Source organism: Diorhabda sublineata, chromosome 4, assembly GCF_026230105.1.
Source record: "Diorhabda sublineata isolate icDioSubl1.1 chromosome 4, icDioSubl1.1, whole genome shotgun sequence".
Lineage (NCBI taxonomy): Eukaryota > Metazoa > Arthropoda > Insecta > Coleoptera > Chrysomelidae > Diorhabda > Diorhabda sublineata.
In genome coordinates, this window is record NC_079477.1 from 19,492,785 (window position 1) to 19,514,561 (window position 21,777).

At 32.2% G+C, this 21,777-nt stretch overlaps 2 protein-coding genes across 2 annotated transcripts; one reads left to right on the plus strand and one right to left on the minus strand.

The window, feature by feature from the left end:
• Positions 1 to 129: 129 nt before the first annotated feature.
• Positions 130 to 10,039, minus strand: LOC130442907 (peroxisome biogenesis factor 10-like). The gene is made up of 3 exons (XM_056777311.1): positions 9,646 to 10,039; positions 7,258 to 7,500; positions 130 to 656 (listed from the first exon to the last, which is right to left on the minus strand). The coding sequence occupies exons 1-3, from the start codon at positions 9,907 to 9,909 to the stop codon at positions 324 to 326; spliced, it is 840 nt and encodes a 279-aa protein (XP_056633289.1). The 5' UTR covers positions 9,910 to 10,039; the 3' UTR covers positions 130 to 323.
• A 165-nt stretch (positions 10,040 to 10,204) lies between these two features.
• On the plus strand, positions 10,205 to 20,548 carry LOC130442908 (UDP-N-acetylglucosamine transporter). Its single transcript, XM_056777312.1, has 6 exons — positions 10,205 to 10,313; positions 10,405 to 10,480; positions 10,545 to 10,664; positions 14,232 to 14,446; positions 15,661 to 15,916; positions 18,545 to 20,548. Exons 2-6 carry the CDS (start codon positions 10,465 to 10,467, stop codon positions 18,928 to 18,930), a joined length of 993 nt encoding a protein of 330 aa, XP_056633290.1. The 5' UTR covers positions 10,205 to 10,313; positions 10,405 to 10,464; the 3' UTR covers positions 18,931 to 20,548.
• Positions 20,549 to 21,777: the final 1,229 nt, after the last annotated feature.

The window sequence follows — 21,777 nt, forward strand, 5'->3', positions numbered from 1 at the left end:
ACAAAATTTTCAATTATATCATCAAAATCCATATTCTGTAATATCTCGTTTTAAATGCACAGTATTTTTAATAAATATAATATTGCTTTTAAAATAAATGATCAAATAGTAATTTTGCGGAGCACTTACCTGCTCGGGAACTGTGGCTTCAGTTCCCCCTAAACGCTCCCCAAATTCAACGCTGTGTCTATTAATAAATAATGTATAACTACTGGAGTGTAACAATATAGTTTTAATATGTAACGCTGAAACTAATGAGAGTTGGGGTAGTGCAGACATTCGAATAAACATTTTTTTAAAATTAATGTATTTTCTTTAATATATTATACAAAATTTTGTAAAAAGACGATTCTACTAGGTTTAATTTCTTCTCTGCAAATTGGACAATTTTTCTGGTATTGTAAACCTTCGTATATACAATTCCAGCAAAAAATATGGCCACAAGGAGTAGAACAGGCGGACTTAATATTTTCTCCACACAAAATACAACCTCTTTTAGAAACATAGATCTCTGGTTCAGATCCTGATACATCATTACCATTTGTTGAGAACAATTTTAAAACAAAATTTAACAGAACATAAAATAATGATAAGTTGCCCAAAATATAAAAACTACCAACAAAAGAGTCATCTTTCATCCACTGTCTTAGTAATGCCTGTAAAAGATAAGTAAATTTAAAAAGGGAAATTTCAAATGCTTAATTTCAAACTTCAATGCAATAAGAGCAAGTTAATTGATTCCTTTATACTCGTTTTAGAAGCTCAGGTTCTTCTTCCCATTTTGTTAGGCATAACAGGTTAAGTCAAAGTTGATTTCATCGGATAGCTTATGATAATCTGTTAGAAATAAAGTAAACAAATAAAACATGTCTTGAATTTTACGTGAAACCCAAAAATACAATGTGTTTATTGATCGTTTTTTAGATATAAACTATATTTGTAATTGTGAGACCAATCATCACATATGGGGCAGTTGTTTGGAGTACTAGAACTAGTCTGTTTAACTACGTGGAACAATCTCTTGAAGGTACAAATAAGTGAATCGAAATCTCTCACATCTCTACTTGGTACTGAAAAGCGTGAAGGGAAAAACATCACTCAGAGTGTTCAGAGATTGATTCACCAAGGAAAAAACCGTACTCAGAATGAAATATCAAAAAAGTTTAGCTTTGAGAACAAATTCACCTCAAAACTAAGCTGTAGAAGGGATCAAAACACCATATGAAAAATGAATAGAAATGCCATCAAATGGTGCACGGACGGCTCTAAAGCAGCAGACAGAACTGGAATAGGAGTGTACAGACCCAAAACCAAACACTATGAAAGTATGGGCAACACGCCAAGCATTTTTAAAGCAGAAATTTATGCAATTGAAAAATATCTCCTGTTTAAACTAGATAGGAACTATCGCAAACAGATAATCATCTTCTTGACCGATAGCCAAGGAGCCCTTAGAGCTTTAAGCTCTAAAATCATAAAATCCAAACTAGTTTGGGAACGCCTGATGGGCAAGTTAAATGAACCGGAAAAGGAAAAAAAAGTTACCCTACAATGGTTTACGGGACAAACAAAAGTGGAGGCAAACGAATTAGAGAACAGACTAAATCAGGGACAGACAAACCCTTCTGAGGACCTGAATACTTCTGTGGTATCAACTACAGAAAATAGAAAAAGCATTGGAAAAGAAGGTAGATATGGTTAAAACCAATTACTGGGAAAACCTACAGGGGCTCAGATAAAAAAAGACTCTCCTGGGAAACTACAACCAGTGAAGATCTGCTGAATGTATCAGCATAAGTTGAAGAACCTAGGACATCTGAAAACGCTACTAGGGCACTCCAGAGCACTACACTTGGGAGCGTATGAAATTGAGGACGAAGATCTCTGGCAACTACAACTATCCCGCATTTTTTACTTTCTAAGAGGAGTGGGATTATAGATCAGCTATAAACACAAAGTTCCCCAGTACCAAAGCAAAAAAGAGAGACTCAATAGATCATTTAGGTCGCGCTGTATATGATACCCCAATATATACCTCTATTCAAGGAAAGAAGAGATAATAAGAATAATCCCGAGCGTTATAGATAGATAGAACTGGCAACAAAAAGATAAAAGAGGCTAAAGAAAAATGGTTAGGAGAAAAATGTCAATAGACAGAATAGCAGGAACGGAGACGTGACAGCTTTAATGTACATAAAAGATTCAAAGAATTTACCTTATACTAACAGGAAAAGATAGGTTGGAAAATTGGTAGACAATATATGGGAAACCTACATAAAAAATTTTTTTATTGATGATCGTCATGCAATGAACACTCTTAATCTGGATGGACCCGAGAAAATGGAAAGTGAGGTAATAAAAGCCCTAGAACAAAGGATGGAAAAGCAACAGGATGTGAGGAAATACCAGTTGAATATTTGAAAGTTATCAATGGGAACAATCTGAGTATTGTATTAAACCTGTTTAATAATAAAATGTACCATACAGGTCAAATTCCATCTGACTGGTTTATAATACTCCCCAAAAAAGCAAACTTCAAAACGTGCAACGAATATCGCCTGATAAGCTTAATAAGCCACACCCTGAAGGTATTTTTAAGAACTATTCATTCCAGAATAAGAACCAAATTAGAAGAGCATATAGGTCATACACAGTTTGGATTTAGATGCGGCTATGGGACACAGGAGCGCCTCTTTGCGATGCAAGTCTTCATTTAAAAATGCCTAGATCAACAAAAATATGTTTATGCTTGCTTTATCGATTAAGAGAAAGCATTTGACACTATCAACTTGTAAAACTATTATATCGTTCAGGACTCGACACCAAGAATATTCAGATTCTAAAAAATCTGTCTTGGAATCAAACAGAACGTATCTAATATGGGGACATAAAAAGTCAGGACAAAGGCATTGCTAGGGGAGTTAGGCAGGGTTGCATTATATCGCCTTTGCTGTTCAACTTATACTCAGAGAAAATATTTATAGAGACACTGGAATAATGTGATAAGGGCATCAAAGTTAACGGTGTACCAATCAACAATCAATCCACCATGCGGATGATACCGTCTTATTGGCAGATAACGTCGAAGATCTACAGATGATTCTTAATAGAGTAACTACGACAGGCGACAAAGCTGGTCTTAAGATCAACAGAAAGAAAACCAAATTTATGATGATTAGTAAGAGAAAAATACCAAATCTAGATCTATATATAGAAACGGATCCCATTGAGAGATTAGAGATTTTAAGCAACCGCAACCTGAGCATTGGTATCCGATGGCGAGCCACGAAATGTTACGTCCTCTCCACGCTGCTTTACGGTGTGGAAAGGTAGACACTAAAAGTAGCAACAATGCAAAAATTAGAAGCTTTTGAAATATGGCTGTATAGACGCATTTTAAGAATATCTTGGACTGATAGAGTAACCAATACGGAAGTACTGAGAAGAATGGCTAAAGATCTAGAATTGCTAGTAACTATTAAGAAAAGAAAAGCCTCCTACCTAGGCCATATATTTCGGAATGAAAAATATGATTTGCTACAGCTTATCGTGGAAGGCGAGATAGCAAGTAGGAGAGGGTTAGGTAGAAAGAAAAAATCCTGGCTGAAAAACCTACTCGAATGGTTCCAAATACCAGAAGCTTAGAATATAATTCATGCGGCGGAAAATAGGGAAGTCTATCAAATGATGGTCGCCAACCTTCGCTAGAAGATGGCGCTGAAAAGAAGAAGGATACATACACAAATACAGAAATCATTCTAGGACCATCCAGGTCCTAAATAAGGGTTACATAAAATACATGGGGTACATGCATCTCACTAAGTACCCATGACAATCACGTTCACGATCTTTCACGTTCCACTTAGTCTAAGCGTTATAATTATACACCCAAGTGGAATGGTTTGAGAGGCGTTTTGAGATAAATATTAAAGAATGGCAAAACAGAAAAAATGAAACAAAAGCTTTATGAAGTTATGTTACAACTTGTAAGTAATTGAATTTTTTAGCGGATTAACGGTTAACTAATTTACATTGAAATCAAATCAAACTATCCTCTGCAGCGATAGTATAATAAAAAAAATCATAACAAGGGTCGTCGTGAACGTTAGTGATGACGTCATGAGTGACTATCGTAGTCGCTATGTAGAAGAGTATTAATGGAATTCACCAATAGTGGTATGTATCTAGAGAGTCTTAAGTTAATTTGTGACAACAGTTCTGATGAATGAGAGGAGGGGTATATTATTGGTAAAATATGTAATAATAATAATAGAGTGTACTCAACAAGATTCCATGGAAGGATGTGTTACTGGAATCAAAATGCTCCTCACTGCATGTTATTCAATGGATTCTTATAATCTCGCTAGAGCTTGGATTTTTGTAAAATAATCGCAATCGAGAAATAATAATTTGCGGAGATTAATTCAAACTGGTGGGAGATTCGGTGCAAAAAAATACTAATACTAAAAATAATTATACAATCTGTCTTCCTTTTCTACTGCTGGGTATTTCAAACATTTAACGCATTTATTTAAAGGTATGTGTGGTATTCCTCCTGAATTGTGACAATTTGTTTGAAATACTGACGAGAATATTAATGGAATTATAAAATAAAACATATTCGTATCAAAAATACCGTTCACAGAAAAAAAATTGTATAGAAAGCATTTATGGACTTTTGCAATGATAGAAAAGTTCAATCAGATGGAAATCGGACGGCGGAAGAATTGGCGTTGATTTTAAAGGATTGGACTGTGAATATGAGAAGAAAAGAAGGTACAGAGTTCAAAGAGACTACGGTCAAAATCATGTGGAACCAAACAAGTAAGCTGTTATAAGAAAAACATTATAAAGAAATGACATGTTATTATTGACCCATAAAAAATTTTGTATATTTCAACAAACGCTAGCTGCCCGCAATTCTATACGACGAAAGCTGCAATCAGATCCCTGTAAAAGGAAGCAAAATTCGACAGTAATGCGTAGAAATAACGAAAATAATACAATTATGGAAATGAAAATAACCCTTAAGGGCAACAGAAAATTCTATCACATAACTGTCGTAAAATTAGCTGAAATTTACTGAATTGTTTTTATCACATTAAACGATGGTTCTGTAACAAATCGAGTTGAATATAACCCTGTATTCAGCAAGTCTTGCCAAGAGGATTCAAGAATGTGCACTGAAAGCAAATTTTCAATGGAAAACAACGACAGCATCGTTTGGCCTGTCAGATTATTAAAAAAATTGATGTCAAAAAGGTGCCCAAATATTAAAATCAACAGATTATTGCTAGAAATAAATCGTCACTGGAAATCCAAAGCTGATCACTGGTATGATAATATGCTCATTGGAAGAAATACTATTCAAAATTGTACAAAATCGTCTGCCGAAGCGATTAGCTTGAATACCAAAAAAAATATTAATACATTGACGCGGTTAGTTGATTGGCCAAAAGATCAATGGCTTATAAAAATTACGGGTCACAACAATCCCAATTCAATGAGACCCTACTTGAATATTGGCGAAGAACATTATCAAATTATTAACAGCATGCGTATTGGAAATAAATCTTCATCATCTACAGAGACTAACACGTCTGGATCTGCACTTAACTTTTCTAATTGTTCTTTCGATGGTTGCACCTTTAAATAAATTGCTTTTGCTTTAGATTTTTTCTATAATTACCAAAAAATTTTTTATCCAAATAGCCCTTGAACATCGATACTTGTTCATAAAAATGTTATAACAGATATAAAATTTTTTCGAACAATTATAATGTCCTTGGGTTATTACTCCTGAAAACAGTATAAATTATACAGGGTGTTTTCTAAGTAATTTAAAATATTGTAGTGGGCACTTTGTCACTCCTTTTTAAGACGAAGTGTTTTTATAAACATGTTTTATTATTTTATTAGAAGCAACAAAATGTGTTTAACATGGAGGAAAAATGGTAAATTTCAGAGCATATGTTCAAAATGTGCACTTCCAGTCAAAATGCAAGCATCCGCTCAATATCCAATAGATTGCCTAATATGTTTGAACATACCAGAATGGTTATGAATAACATTATAGCCTTGTATGATACAATGATAAGTTTAATATCGGACTTGTCTAAATGAGGGATTTTAGATATCCCCACACATAAAAATTCAATGGATTATGTCTAGGTGATCTAGGAGGCCACGGGTGTGGAGATCCTTGTCGGATCCAATAGTCTGGGAAAACGTTATTTAAAAACTCGCGTACAATCACTGCTAAATGTGGAGGAACACCAACAAACACGAACCACATGCGCCTTCTAATAAGGTATATATTTCAAAAGAGCTGGAAGTTCAGTTACTAGAAAATGAAGATATGTCTAGCAGGTCACCCATTTAGGAAGAAAAAGGAGTGTTGGAATCATGCTACAATTGTTGCATGTAGATTTACATCTGCTCATCTGTTGTCATTATGAGAATTCAAAATGCCATGTCTTGAATAATTGGCTTTATCCGTATACAGAATATTGGAATTTTTGCGATTTTATTTAAAATTTAAAATTCATTGGCAATATTGTATAGAGTGGATAGTCAGTAAGTAGCAAATGTTAAACACCTTGAACGCGATAGGGATACCTACAAGAAATTATCTTGTAGAATATTTGCAACAGTTCTGTTACTGACAGTTACTTCATCAGCAATTTTTCTGGCACTTTTTTCTGGATGTTGGTCAATAATTTAAAGAATCTGGTTTTGCAATTGTGGAGTTCTACATTCCTGTGCCCTCTCATAATATTCTTTAATTTAGCAAGCGTTCCAGTCTATTGAAGCGATTATTTGGATGCTTAGAGGCTAGGCATTCATATGCCTAGCCTCTAAGGCATTATCATTCGCTAGTCCATACAAAAAATGCATATTAGCCAATTCACTATTAATAAATGGACGCATAGTTGTTATCATAAAAAATCTGTATGATAAAAATTTCTCATTCGTATTTGCGTTAGTTTTTAGGTTTGACACAGTATTTGATAATATTATTTCAAAGGCCACTTAGAATAAACATGTTCATTCATATTACTTCTAGTAGTGTCACCAGGAAAATAAATTTCACTTACAGTCAAAACTTATTTATCACAAACAATTCAACACCCTGTATCTTATTAACAAAACTTTTAGTCTTAAAATGGACTGATGAAGCGCCCACTACAAAATTTCAGATTACTTAGGAAACACCCTGTATATCCATATGAAAAATAAAATTTGTAATAAACTTACATATTGTATACCAGTAATCCTGTTTGACACATTGTAATACCTTCCATCTATATAAAACAATGCGTTATGTATTCTCTTTATGGTTATTTTCTCTTCTTTTAACAGTTGAATACATTTTAGTAATAGTGATTTGATATCAGTTCTTAAACCTTGGCAGGCACAAATTTTTTTTCTGGAATATGTTAAAAATCGATCCATCATAGGTTCACCTCCTACATGGAGTATTAACCATATCAACCCCATCTTGAAGACAACAAATATACAAAGAAATTTCTATACTATACAATAATATATTGTCTTTTATTAGAAAATTGGGAAAATGTGTGAATATAGTGCTTGGTTGAATGTTGTAAATTATACAAAAATTTGATTGTTCCCAATTTTCGAGCCATATTCTGAAGTATATTGTATATTTTAACCTAAATTTATAATATTCGCTAGAAAAAAATAATAGTTCGATGTTTTAGTATCTTTTTTTAAGAAGATGCTGATCTCAGGTAATGGATTCCACCAGGGGAGCTGATGGATATATGGGAGTCCTATAGCTGACCCACTAAACTGCCATCATCTCCGTTCAACCAAGAACTATAGTGATATTACTTCTGGTTGGTGGATATGTCCATGTATGTTATTCAGTTTGTTCATTTTCTATTATATCTTCATATCAAGCATCCGTCTACATTCTTTTGCATAAGGATTCTTTACGTGTAGTTGGCAACCAGTTGCCAACATTCTACCTTGTGCAGCATCACCTGGACGATATTGTCAGGTTTTAAGTTACCAACAGTCTTCTCTAATTCCTGTCTGAGCCTCTCCATTGGTTACACGAGAAGAACGTGTGTTTGGCATCATCTGAGTCGTGTTCACAATATGTACACTCAGGTGTTTGTACTTTCTTCATTTTGTGGAGACACCTTCGGAAGTAGCCGTGTCTTGTCAGGAGCTGGGTACTGTAGAAGTTCACATTTCCGAACGTCCTTTCGGTCCACAAGGTCTTTCGTCAGTCGCCGCATCCATTCACCTGATTTTTCTTCTGTCCACCATTGTTGCCTTATTTGTGTTGTTCTAGTAGGTTTGATGGTTGACATATCATGTATTGTTATATCTGAGCTGCTTCTGTATGTCCTCTTACGCTCGAATGGCAGGAGGTCCAGATGGATTACACTCACCACCACTAGGACAGCCCGTGTAGAGTCCGGTAGAAGCTCGCGATTCTCAGTATATCTTGTCTCTGTATCATCATCATCGCTTTGCAATGTTGCATACAGGAGAATAGAGTGGATCGTCGCCATCAGTAGCCTTCGTTTTTCTGGCTGTGGTCCAGTAATGTTTGTCATTAAGCAGCTCAAGGATGCTGTCCTTTCAGAAGCCTTTTGAACTATCTCGTGTATATGGTTGCAGAAAGACATCTTCGTATCTACAGTCACTCCCAAATTCTTTACTTCGCATTTAGACTCGTTTTAGTTTGTCTCAATTTTGATGAGTAGTTTTATCTATATTAATTTTCTTATGAGAAACATCAGCTCAGGTATTTCTGTAGCGAGTTGAAGTCCGTGATCTGTCATCCATTTCCCTACTCATCTCATTGTCTAGTTCAATTGAAGCTGCACTAATTTTGTAGATTATTTGGTGATCACAACTATCACATCATCAGAGTAAACAATGAGAAGCACTCCAAGAGTCTAAGTAGACTATCATATAGACCATTCTATAAATTCAGTCCCAGTATTGATCCTTGAGTGATCCCTGCAGTAATTTGTCTTGCTACCTGTCCTTCTGTTGTCTAGTACATTATTCACCTGTTTATCAGATAATTCTCCACCACTTGGCTCAAATAGTCTGGGATCCTTATGTCTAATCACTATTGGTCCAGTTCCAAAAAGGTGTCGACCACCTTCTGGATTCCTCCGGTTGTTGATTGACCCTTTCTAAAGCCAGATTGCAGGTCTGAAAGGCCGCCTCTGTTTTGTATCCTATTTGTTAGTCTTGGCCTTAATAAATATTCGAATAATTTACCTATAGTATTCAGTAAGCTTAGCATTCGCTAGGCCGTCGGCGTATTTGGATCGCCTTCACACTTAGGAAACAGAACTAACCTCCCTACCTTCCACGGGTGTTGAAGGTGCCTGTTATCAAAAACATGTTGTACAGGTCAAGGAAAATCTCCAGCTTCAGTATGATTATCAGACGAACAATTACTTCACCTGGACTCGGTGCGTTACCAGTCTTCATGGCACTTGATGCCCTCATGAGTTTCTCCACAGTGAACATGAGTCTGGAGAGTTGTTGTAGCTTACCCATATTATTATTTAATGAATTAAATTAGAATTCTTTGGTTAAATAACATTACAACACATGTCTAAATCATAATAGTTAAATTGAACTTACACTTTTTGGGGGTAATTGATTATTATTATTATATCTTATAGTTCCAGTATACTCTTCGCCCAATGTTTGTAAGTTTCCCATTGATGTCATAAAATAATACCAAATTGTTGATAAATAAGAAATTGAAGTATTAAACCTGTGATAGTTTCCAGATCCGATCAGTTTTAATAGTTCAGAAATTTTTTGCCCGGATTCCATAATAAATAATTCGTCTCTTTGGTTGAGTCGCAATACATCAGCAACATTTGCTTTACTAAACCTCATTTTAAAATATGATAACTTCAGTATTAATATTTTATTCGTTAATTTACTTTTTAACCTAAATTTAAATATGGCTATTAATTTTTAAATGTCGTCTACATCATTCATTTCTATTGGTATAAAACATATACATCAAAACCTCCTTCACAGTATGATTCTTGTATCATTGTTTTGTAGTTACTACGATTAGGCTTTTACGAAAGCAAGTATGCGACATAAAGGCGAATTATTATTGGTTTCATCTTGTGTATACGCCCCCTTTAAAACGTAGCCTTGTGTATATCAAATCTTATTTGTCATTCAAAATAAACAAAACAAAAACTGACATAATACAAATGGATTTAATCATACCAAAATGAGACGTGTCAACGTGTAAGGAAAAATACATTTCGATTTAGTTACTGAATGTAAGTGAGAGTATTTTAGCCATATAAGATTCATTATATTCAAAGTTATCCAAAACTGCTAAAAAATTCATATTATTTTCTATTTCCACAGAAAACTCCCCCTTTAACAAGCAGTGCCGCGAGTACAGAAGAATCTTCTGATTCAATTAAAATGCAGAAAAAGTCTGGTAAGAAATTCATATAAATCAGATTTACCTGTTATGAACTTAATTTTCATTTGCTTTTTCTCAGAAACAAACTCTACTCTGAAATATATTAGTTTAATAACATTAACTCTTCAAAATGCGGTGTTGGGACTGAGTATGAGATATGCTAGGACAAGAGAAGGAGATATGTTTTTGTCGTCCACAGGTAAGACTAGTTGAGTTCAATTTATATGCAGTTTAGATTTGATAGAATTGTTATTTTGATGCATGGTAAAGTTGGATTACTTTGGTCCACTGTTTCATAACTTTTAAACCAAATGTTATAAATGCTCTTAGTCTTATTTTGTAGGTCTATATTAGTACTTTCAATTTTGAAATTGAATGGCCAAAGTCATACAACAAGGTTACTTAGGCCACACATTGTTTATTTAGAAAACATAAAGATATATACTGATATAGGTGACTTTGACTAACAAATAATTTTGTGTTATTATTTTAGGCTATTGGACCTATAAGCATAGCAGTCTCTTTGTAATAAAAGAAACTAAATGTTTTGTAATGATTTTAATTGCACAATAAAAGAAAATTATTTGGAAAAAAAAATATAATAGGAAATAGAATTACCATTCTTTGGTTAAGAAAATGAAATAACATTATTTAGTATAAAAACAAGACATTACAAAATGTAGCTAAGATAGGTTAGGAGGAGTATTTTTCAATTTTCGGTGTCTTAAAAAAACCTCTCTTGGATGGAATAGGTGTTTCTATGACCTACAAAATCTCTTTTATGTACCAGATAACATCTTCTGACGTGGCACTTCCACTGGAAAAATCTACTAGCTGCAAGACATTTTATTTTATATTGCTTCACATTTTTCTGCATAATTCCACGATCTTGTCAGCATAAATATTTTTCCCAAATAAAAACAGAACAAACTTTCCGATTTTAAGTTGATTATTACATCCGATTCATGTATTTTTTTGTGTCACACAAGTCATGTGTCTTCGTATTCTCTTCCAAGTTCTCTCCAGTACTGGTCTGATTGAAGGCAAATATTAACAGAGCTGTCGGACTCACTGGATGTCGTCTAGGTAAAGCATGAAGAGATTTATTTGAACATAACTAGGACCCTCAACTAGGTGTTTTTGAATGTTGCCGATTGAAATGCTTCTTCCAGCTATTACATTGACTTTTTTCCTGAGTGTTTGTTCTTTTGGACCATTACATCACTCAATAAGTCGTTGACTAACTAAGAAAAACACATTTTTTGCCAAAAATCGAATTTATTCAACACTGTAATTTCCTTCAAGAGCAATACAATCATTCCAACGCTCCTCAAACTTCCCAATGCCGTGCTCGTAGAAAGATTTGTCTTTTGCCTCAAAATAGGCTTCAGTTTCAGCAAATGCTTCTACATTTGAGATAAATTTCTTACTGGCGAACCCCCAGAACCCATATCGCAACTGTAAGGTGGATGAGGAAGCATTCCAAGTGTAATTTTTTCAATTTAAACATAATTGCCATCGACTTGTGAATCAGAGCATTGTCTTGGTGAACCAGTGCTTTTTTCTTCGACATATGAGGTCGTTTTTTTCCATTCAAACGATCCAACAACTCTATGTAGTATTTGCTATTGATTGCCTCTCCATTTTGGAGATAGTTGATGAACAATATTTCAAGAGCATCCCAAAATACTGAAGTCATAACCTTCCCAGCTGATTGTTGTGCATTTGAATGCTTCCGACGTGGTTCACCAGCTGCACTCCACTCAGATGATGATCGTTTTGATTCCGGATTGAAGTGATGGATCCATTGTCACTTATCGACGCAAAAAATCTGATTTATTACGTGTAAACATGGCCAAACACTGCTCTGAATCACCAACAGTCTTCAAATATAGGATCCTTGAACCACTTGCTCTTAGAGTGATTATAATGTTTTCCTTCTTTTCCTTGTTTTTATGATGACTGTTTGTATTGCCTGGGTCGTCGGATAGGTTGGAATCGTCTTAATTCCAAATTCCAGAGTACTTTTTAATGACATCAATTGAAATAGCAGGCTGAATGAATCGTTGTGTCAGTCAGACAGAGGTACTTTCTATCTTCCAGAAGTCAGTATTTCAGATATTGCACCCGACCTGCTTGCAGTAATTCCTGCTTCCAACGGCTATTTAATAACGACCCATTATACTTAAAAATAATACTAGATAAGTTCGAACAAAAATAACATCCAAATATGTAACAAATCTGTTAGATTTTGTAATTTTATGGAAAACAAATAAAAAAATCATAGATTCTAGTTATTCACCCACGAGTAAAGTTTTTGAAGGTCAAAATTCCTCGGTTTTTATGATTTTGCTTTATTATTGTTTTTAGGAACTTAAAAACAAATGGTGTGCTGTAAATAATTTGGAAAATTATTATTATTATAATGAATTGTACATAAATAAAACAGATATTAAAAAATGGCCAAGGTCAACTAAAGTGGCTAAATTCACCCAATTTTGCGTTATGATTTATGTTTTTTTGTTCTCAACCAAGAAATGAAAATTCATTAAAAATGTGCAAAACATTAATATAGATATTAGGAACAAGTTGAAGCTACTAATAATTTTAATCACAGTCATCATATCTTTCAGCATATTTCAGACCATTTGTTCATTGTTATTATTAAAAAAAATACTTTTTTCATAATCTAGACTCAAAATAAAAAAAAATATTCTAAACATTCAAGATGGTAATGCATTATTCTTAATATTATGCTTATGTAATTGGATGTTGTACTCATTTTAAGGTAATTAATTGAGACCTTCAATAACTTGATGCTCTTGAAGGTATTGCTGTCATTAGTTTGGGATTGTTCAAATATGTTAAATGTGAAGGTGAATGAATGATTCAATTTGTTAAATCAATTTTGCAATTACATTGTTTAGATATTCTCTCATAAATCGAAGCAAATAACATGAATAATTTTATTAATTTTAAAAAGTTGCTCATTTAAAAATCCATTATGCTATTACTCAATATTAATGAAACACTCCAATGCATATCCAACTTATTACTACAGTAAAATGTTAGCATACAAATTGAAAAATCTTCTATTTCAGAGAATTTCCATTTTAGCTTCATTTCAAAGAAGCTTGGTAACTGGTACACGTCTGTTCTGTAAATTACCAAAAAAGCTTGTAAACTAGATACATTTCTGTTCACTGAAAAAGCACTTAAATTTTGCCTTGTAAATCGAAGTTCCCACATAATTTCATTGTCTTAATTAATATCTCCTCAGTTAACTGAAATTCAGAAGGCTGCTATTATTGACAAATTGGAATATGGCTGGACTGAAAGGGTTAATAATTATGGTGTAATGGAAATTTTTCTCAATACTTACCTGATAACTTAATATTGGTAAACATAACAAATGTCCAGTAAATTAATACAGTTAAAAAATTGCAAAAATCTGCCCCAAGACTTGTATGCTATTTCAATGAACAGAGGTGTAGTTCTACAATATATTACTTTGAAAACAGTGATCATACGGAATTTATTTTTTGTTTAGCATAAATTAAGAAAACAGTTATTCAATTTTAATTAAAAATTTCCTGCATAATAATTTGGTCAATTTATAATTTTTCCTTCCACTTTTTGGTAAATTATTGAAAGTTATGCTCTTTTTATACTCTCCTTTTCCTGTAAATCCTTCTACTTCCAATATATTAACAAAGTAACACAAAATAGAGACAGAACGCCATAAGCCTTATTTTGTTTGTTTCAGCTGTGCTGATGGCTGAAGTAGTTAAACTTGCTACTTGTATAGTCATTGTATATGTAGAAGCAGGGGGTGTAGTGAAATTATTTTATACAATAGATCAACAAATTATTAAACAACCCACTGATACTCTCAAGATATGCGTTCCTTCTTTTGTATACCTTGTCCAAAATAATTTGTTATATTTATCAGCTTCGCATCTAGATGCTGCCACATATCAGGTAATTTTAATTTAATGTATTTGTTCTTGATAATTTCATTCAAGATAATAATATTGCAATAGCTTGAAGCCAACCACCTAATATAGTTTTCTATTGTGGTAACAATGGAGACATGTGTGATAGCCCAGATACTTATTTAAAAATACAATTGTTGTTTCCTGTAAGAGGTTTATGTCAAAGTAAAACACTTAAGAATGAAAATGTAAGTTTAGGGTTTATTTTGCAATACTTATTTATCGAACAGAACAGCAGATCACAAAGTAAAGAGGCCTGGATCAATTATATATGCCGTTATATAGCCAGATCTAGGGGAGCGGTAAATAGCCTTAAGGGTATAGACAGTACTACTGTATGGTTTAAGACCTAATAAATCTGTAAAAAGTAGTAGAGGATCCTATGGCTCAAGAGACTAAATTGGGATTTACTCATGGAGACCAATTGGATTTGTTCACATGGAATCATGGAAAAATATCGTCATTTTGAAATACTTGAACGTGGCATATTATTATACAGATGGTACAGATTAATATAGCAGTAGTCATATTCCAAAATTTGATGATTATTTGAAGGAGTTTTCTAAAACTGGTGGTTAAAATATGAAAAATGGAGATATGAACAATTTTTCTCCGTTCATTATTACACCAACTGAACACACCAAACATTTCTATAGTTTTTATCACCATAGATTGTGGAAACTGTGGAAAGATTAAATAAAATGAAAATCTCAATATGGCACTCGAGATTGTCAGATTATTGGAATGGAAATGCAACATCAGACACATGATTATTTGTAAATAACTTATACATGATGGAGCTAATCAACAGAATGCAAAGTAGCCTCTCTTATATTAATCTATAATACACAAGTAAATTCCAAAATCTTCTCTTGTCTCCTCAACCAAAAGCAACTCTTGTCCTAATTGATCAGCCTTTGTTTTAGTCTTAATTTTATCAATTCTAAGCCTGTATCATTTCCTAAACGCTTTGACCGTACATTCTCTATTTTGCTGGCAAACCAAATTAGTGTTAATTACTATATTTTATGATAAATAAATTTTAGAATGCGATATCAAAGAAGATAAAGTTGGAGCACTTATAATAGATTGCATAAATAGTTATTAGTCGTGATTATGCTAAAATTGAATTATTCTCAATTACAAATCTTAGTTGAATGTTTATATTTGATTGCAATAATATGAATATTTCTGTTCTAGGTAACTTATCAACTAAAAATTCTCACAACAGCTATGTTTTCTGTGTTGATATTAAAACGGCAACTTCATCGTACTCAGTGGATATCTCTTCTTACTTTAATAACAGGAATAGTTCTTGTTCAGTTAGCTCAGTCAGATGATAAGAAGATTATTACAAATGGCATTGAGCAAAATCATTTTGTTGGTTTCATGGCGGCATTCGCGGCCTGTTGTCTATCAGGATTTGCTGGGGTTTACTTTGAAAAAATGCTCAAAGGTAAGTGTTCATTATTAAAATTTGTTGAAATTCATAACCTATACAAGCTGTTCCCAAAATATTCAAAATTATATACTTCCTAAAGATTTCATTATTTATTGATTTATTACATAAATGATTTACTTATCAAAATATCCTGAAGAATATAGCTTAAAAAAATTGTAAAACATATATCTTTATGATATATAAAAAGTAGCCCTTGAATATAAACTGTAATAAATAAAACAAATTTTGAAGAAATTAGGAGAAATACTATAAATAAGTACCAAAAGATCTTTGGTTTTAGATTTGATTTAATTTTTTTAATTTCATATAATCGTGTATTTTTCATATTATACCATTTAAATCCTATTTTCTGTATATATTTTTGATATATCTAATGGGTCTTTTGATCCTATTGAGTTTCGAAGAATAGTAGCAGTGCTGACACTATTAATTTGTTATAGGTGCTTTTTTGTGTAACAATTTTGTTATCAGTTGCTTTTTTGTTTATTTGTTCTTTATTGTAGTGTAGGTGGAGGTAGATTATTGATGTCTGCAACCATATCTACTTTTGCCGATATTGTTAGTTTTTTTCCAATTCTGTTATCGCTTGAGGATTGGATGTCATGTGCATGAATGGTAGGAACAATGTATGATGTATTGACTTCTGTTTGATCATTTATATTCGTTAAGATTTAGTTAGAAGTTAGTGGTGTGCTGGTTATTTGAAAAGCGAAGTTTGTTGCTCTTGATGTACTAAATTTTATTGATGAAGATGCTATATTAAATACTATACTTGTTGATGATAATTATTGGAGTTAAATCCTGAATCATTGCATATAGAACACAAATGGCTATCGTGTGTTAGAAAGATGCGATATGGTTTGTTTTCAAAGTTAATAAGAATCGAGGTACTTATTAGTATTTGCGTAGGAGATATGTGAACGATACGGCAAAAACTTAGAATGTGTTAGAACTCTCATTAGATGTACATAATTGTCTAAGTTCTTGCTCAATAATTTGGTGGGGTATAGTTGGACGGACATTGAATAGAAACAAATTTTATTAGGTGTTTCCAAGTCTACATACAGAATTTCATGAGTAACTTCCCATTGCATTTTGTTAGGAGTTCGTCTATTTCTTTGTCGATAGATATATGCATATTCTATTATAGGATATTCTTGATGAAAATATGATTTTGTAGGGATTAATAATAGTGCCTATAGCTGGGTAGTTATTAGGTGGAATAGTTGATTTGCTGTTATGCGACCGGCTTTTGATTAGAAAAAAATCGAGTTTGCTTGTTAATGTCAAATTCGTTATGATGGATTCATGAGGTTGTTGATTTACACTAGTGTTTGTAGTTCTTTCACCAAATAACTATGTTTACATTTTTATAAATGATTTGTCGATGAGAGTTGATTGTTGCACGAAATAAAGGTATTTTACCATAGCCGTTATTTACTATTATAAAAAATTTTATTATTGTACTTTTTTACCATAATATCAATCCTCGATGATGAATAATAAGTTTTCGAAATCTCGGAAACGGATATATTAGAGATAGTAAGTTTGGTGTTTAGCTTTGCCACCTCTTCGTTTGACTAAAGTACTTCTTGTCATTCACCAATCGGATAACTCACAAAAGCGATAGCAAATTATATCCCAATAGATGTAATTTAGCGTCACATGTATTTTATGAAGGTCATCATATGAATTTTGAATCTGCCAAGTTCTGACAACTGAGAACAGCTACAAAAATCGTCTATTTGTAAAAACAACATATATTGCCAAAATAATCAATGTATTAATAAGAAAACTGTTTTAAATAACTCTAGTGTAATCTATATATATCTTTTAAGTTTTGAAAAAGCAAAAGCTATTAAAGAAATTCATCACCATCGGCAATCAACTAACCTTATCTAACCTATGAAATTCAACTTAACTCATAACGACCTCACCTTTAAAAATTTAATATTAGTCATAAACGAATCAATAAATAATATTAAACATTATTCACAATGAACTAACCTATAAAAAATTTACGTCATTCATAATTTAACCAATGAAAATTAATAACTATTTCTATAGCAACCAGAATCAACAGAAGAATCAATACCCTATATATATATATATATATATATATATATATATATATATATATATATATATATATATAATTTGAATATTGAATTTGGAAGTTGATAAATTTTATACTTTTTTAATAGAAATATTAAAATGTAAGACATCGTAATTCTCAACTAATTAATGTAAGTAATACACCACAATTCTCAACTAGTAGATAATTCCCCGATGATGAATACATAAATATTCGAAAGCTTCAAAGTATATTAGAAATAGTGTTTAATTTTGGCGCAATCCCACAAAACTGATAAACATACACCAAAGTATACTATTTTTTCTATATGTATTCCAATCTTTCAGAAATTAATTAAACCAGTATTTCAGTGAAATAAATTTTTCATAAAATGTTAAAATCATTATGTTCAAAAAATAACCTTCCAAATGCAGTAAATAAATATTTTTGAGTCATCAAATATTTTGTAAAAGGTCAAAATAAAACCAAAACTTCATAAATTCACTATTCTGCTTTTTAATAAAAATATTAATATTATGTATTTTCAGGTAGTGATGTCACTGTTTGGATAAGAAATGTTCAACTTTCCTTTTGTTCAATACCATTCGGTTTGATTTCATGTTTCTTATATGATGGAAGAGTGATAAGAGAAAACGGATTCTTCTTTGGTTATGACAAATTTGTATGGTATCTTGTAGTGTTACAAGCCACAGGTGGATTAATTGTTGCCATTGTGGTGAAATATGCTGATAATATATTGAAAGGGTTCGCTACATCTTTAGCTATAGTTATATCATGTATTGCTAGTATGTATATTTTCGATTTTGAATTATCCTTGCAGTTTGCTTTAGGTGCAGGATTTGTAATATTTTCCATATTTTTGTATGGATACGTTCCTAAGAAACCAGATATTTCTTTAACATATAAAGTTTAGTGTTTCTTTTAAACTAATGTTTGTGTCAACATAAAAGGGAAGAGATATATTTTTATTGGCTTTTAATATTAGGAAGACAGTATGGATTTAATGTCATACCCAAAGGTTTAGCTGAAAAAAAAAACGAATTTCCTCCCTGTTTTAGATAGTTATGTTAATCTAGTCTGTGATGAAATTCCATATTTGTAAAAATAGTAATTTATTTTGTAGTTGTTCTCAAGATTAATTACTAATATGTTTTCAACTAAGACAATTCCATTATTAGTTTACCAGTTTTTAGTTTATTTATTTTTTAGTGACATAACTCATTTTTTAAAAGTCTTTGAATATATTGATTTATAGCCAGACTAACAAATGAAATGCTTTTTCAATCTATAAACATAAAGCAATGATCGATTAACATAATCTTGACAGGCATTGATACAAGTATGATTATACTTAGAAAAAATATGACATAATAAATTTATAGAAAATGTACTTAACGTAGATACATACCATAATCATAAAAATTATGTACAGTTTCAAGCCTTAAGTCCCCAGTTGAAAACTTTAACTAATACTGGGATGGAGTAAGCATTTAATATTTATACGTTATCAACTTTTTAAGAAAAAAAAAACGAAATTTAATAATGAAAAATGGTGGAAAAGCTGCAAGTGTTAGATATCATCCCCGAACACGATCCTCCAAATTCTTCAAAACATAAGATAAATTATATTTCAACAAATATATTTGTTGCAAAAAAAAGGGAAAATGCGCATAAATTGTCGATTAAAAGCAGTTATTCAATAAAAACACCACAATTCCAGAATTATATACACCAGAGATATCTGAAGAATGCTGCTCTCAATGGTGGTGTACTCGTAGGAAAGGTGATCTAATATTTTTGTTATGAGACTTAGTATTTGTTGACCTGGGGGAAATAAATAATACCTAATAACAAAGCTTATGCTCTAGAAAGAGAGGTCTCTTCTATTGTGTTCATTGTTTTCTAAATTAAATTGTTATCACATCGTTCCATTTTTTTTTATATTTATCTGTTTTTTTTTGTTGTCTTGCTTGCCAAACTTTCTTTACTTATCTTGAATTGCCCATTCTGTACATGTCCCCACCAAATGACTGGTATTACTCGAAGTTCTTCTCTAACACTATCATTTCTAATTCTATTCTCTCTTGTTACTTCATTTACTCTTATTAAATATTTTATATCTTTACTTTTTTTGTTGCTTTTGGGGTTTTCTTGTCACTTCTCTGTTATTTATGAATCCGTTGACTAGAGCAGTGTTTCTCAACTGAATTTACTCCAAGACCGGTAAAATATTTCGGCACGTTTGCGCGTACCGGTAATATTAATAATTCGACCCAATGCACAATTTTTCACAAAGATAAATCATGAAGACATACATAATTTTGAAAGCATTTTGTTTGTTATAATTTACATTTGTATATTCAACTTACTTAATATTGCACCAAAACTTAATTAAAATTCCAAGAAAATTCTAACGTGAATGATATATTTATGTTTTTTTTAATTAATATATTAGCCAAAACAACAATGAGTCGAAATGTGAACAACGTAAGTAGATACCAAATAAGCAAAAAATAATTTACCAAAATAAAGGATATATAAAAACTAAAATTAATGAGATTGCTGTTGGTCTTTGTTGCTGACTAAACTGTCAACTGTAAACTAGGCTTTAAACCAGTTACAGCAATACGTAAAGCAGGCGCAAGATCAAGTCGATTTCTCTGTTTCGTCTTAATAACAGTCATAGCCGAAAATGTAGTTTCACATAAATAAGTTGAGGAAAAAGGCAATAAAATCTTCAACGCCTTTGCATAAAGATTGGGGTATTCTGTTTCAGTCTTTATCCAGAATTGATATATGTATATTTATTTAATTGAACTGTGATTTAAGTCCTAGTTCTGAAGACAGTTCAATAAGTTCTGTTTCCTGGACTATAGTGAGATTTTTATCATAATTATCAATAAATGGATTGATTATCCACAGATTACCTGAACGTACATCTTCTTCTGGGGGATAACACTGATCAAAAGCTATTGATAGTTCTTTTAATTGCCCCAAAATCACGCTGATAACGCTCTTCTGATCCATGTCAGTAGTATTAATGTAATCAAAGAAAGAAGCAAACATATCAAAAGTGTTTTCTTCCGCACGTTTATACCAGAGGTTCAATTTCTTTTTGAAAGTATCAATCTTATTGTAGAAGTTGAAAACGGTATTAGTTTTACCTTGAAGACTTAAATTTAGTTCATTTACCAGTGAAAATATGTCTGATAGGTACGAAAGCTACCCATTCTTTGCTCTGAAAATGTCTGCTCAAGAATGATCCCTTTTGATTTAAAAACAATTGTACCTCATTTCTTAATTCATACAACCGCTTAAGGACTTTTCCTCTGGATAGCCAGCGTACTTCGGCGTGTAACAATAGTTGTACTTGATCTTATCCCATTTCTTGACATAAAGTTGTAAACAATCTTGAATTAAGGGCGTTAATTCTGATAAAATTTACAATTTTTACCGATTCCAGAAGAATGTCATTCAGTTGTGGGGACACTTTCTTTGCTGCTAAATGTTCGCGATGAATAATGCAGGGTGTGACTACTAATCCTTCTGATGCTACGTCTGTTATTCTCTTTGCAACACCTGTATGTCTTCAAGTCATAGCTGCAGCGCCATCAGTACAGAAACCGATGCATTTTTTTCCAGTCAATGGAATTAGTTTCAATAATTATTAACTGCCTTAAATATTTCAGCACTTGTTGATTGGGATGGTAGTTCGATACAGCACATCAATTCTTGTCTAATATAATTGATTGCATAGTCA

Coding starts and splice junctions, on each gene's coding strand:
- LOC130442907 (XM_056777311.1), bottom strand. CDS start 9,909: ATGAGGTTTAGTAAAGCAAATGTTGCTGATGTATTGCGACTCAACCAA. Junction 7,501..9,645: donor ATCAATTACCCCCAAAAAGT/GTAAGTTCAATT, acceptor GTTGTCTTCAAG/ATGGGGTTGATATGGTTAAT. Junction 657..7,257: donor GGATTACTGGTATACAATAT/GTAAGTTTATTA, acceptor TATCTTTTACAG/GCATTACTAAGACAGTGGAT.
- LOC130442908 (XM_056777312.1), top strand. Junction 10,665..14,231: donor TATGTTTTTGTCGTCCACAG/GTAAGACTAGTT, acceptor TGTTTGTTTCAG/CTGTGCTGATGGCTGAAGTA. Junction 15,917..18,544: donor CTTTGAAAAAATGCTCAAAG/GTAAGTGTTCAT, acceptor ATGTATTTTCAG/GTAGTGATGTCACTGTTTGG.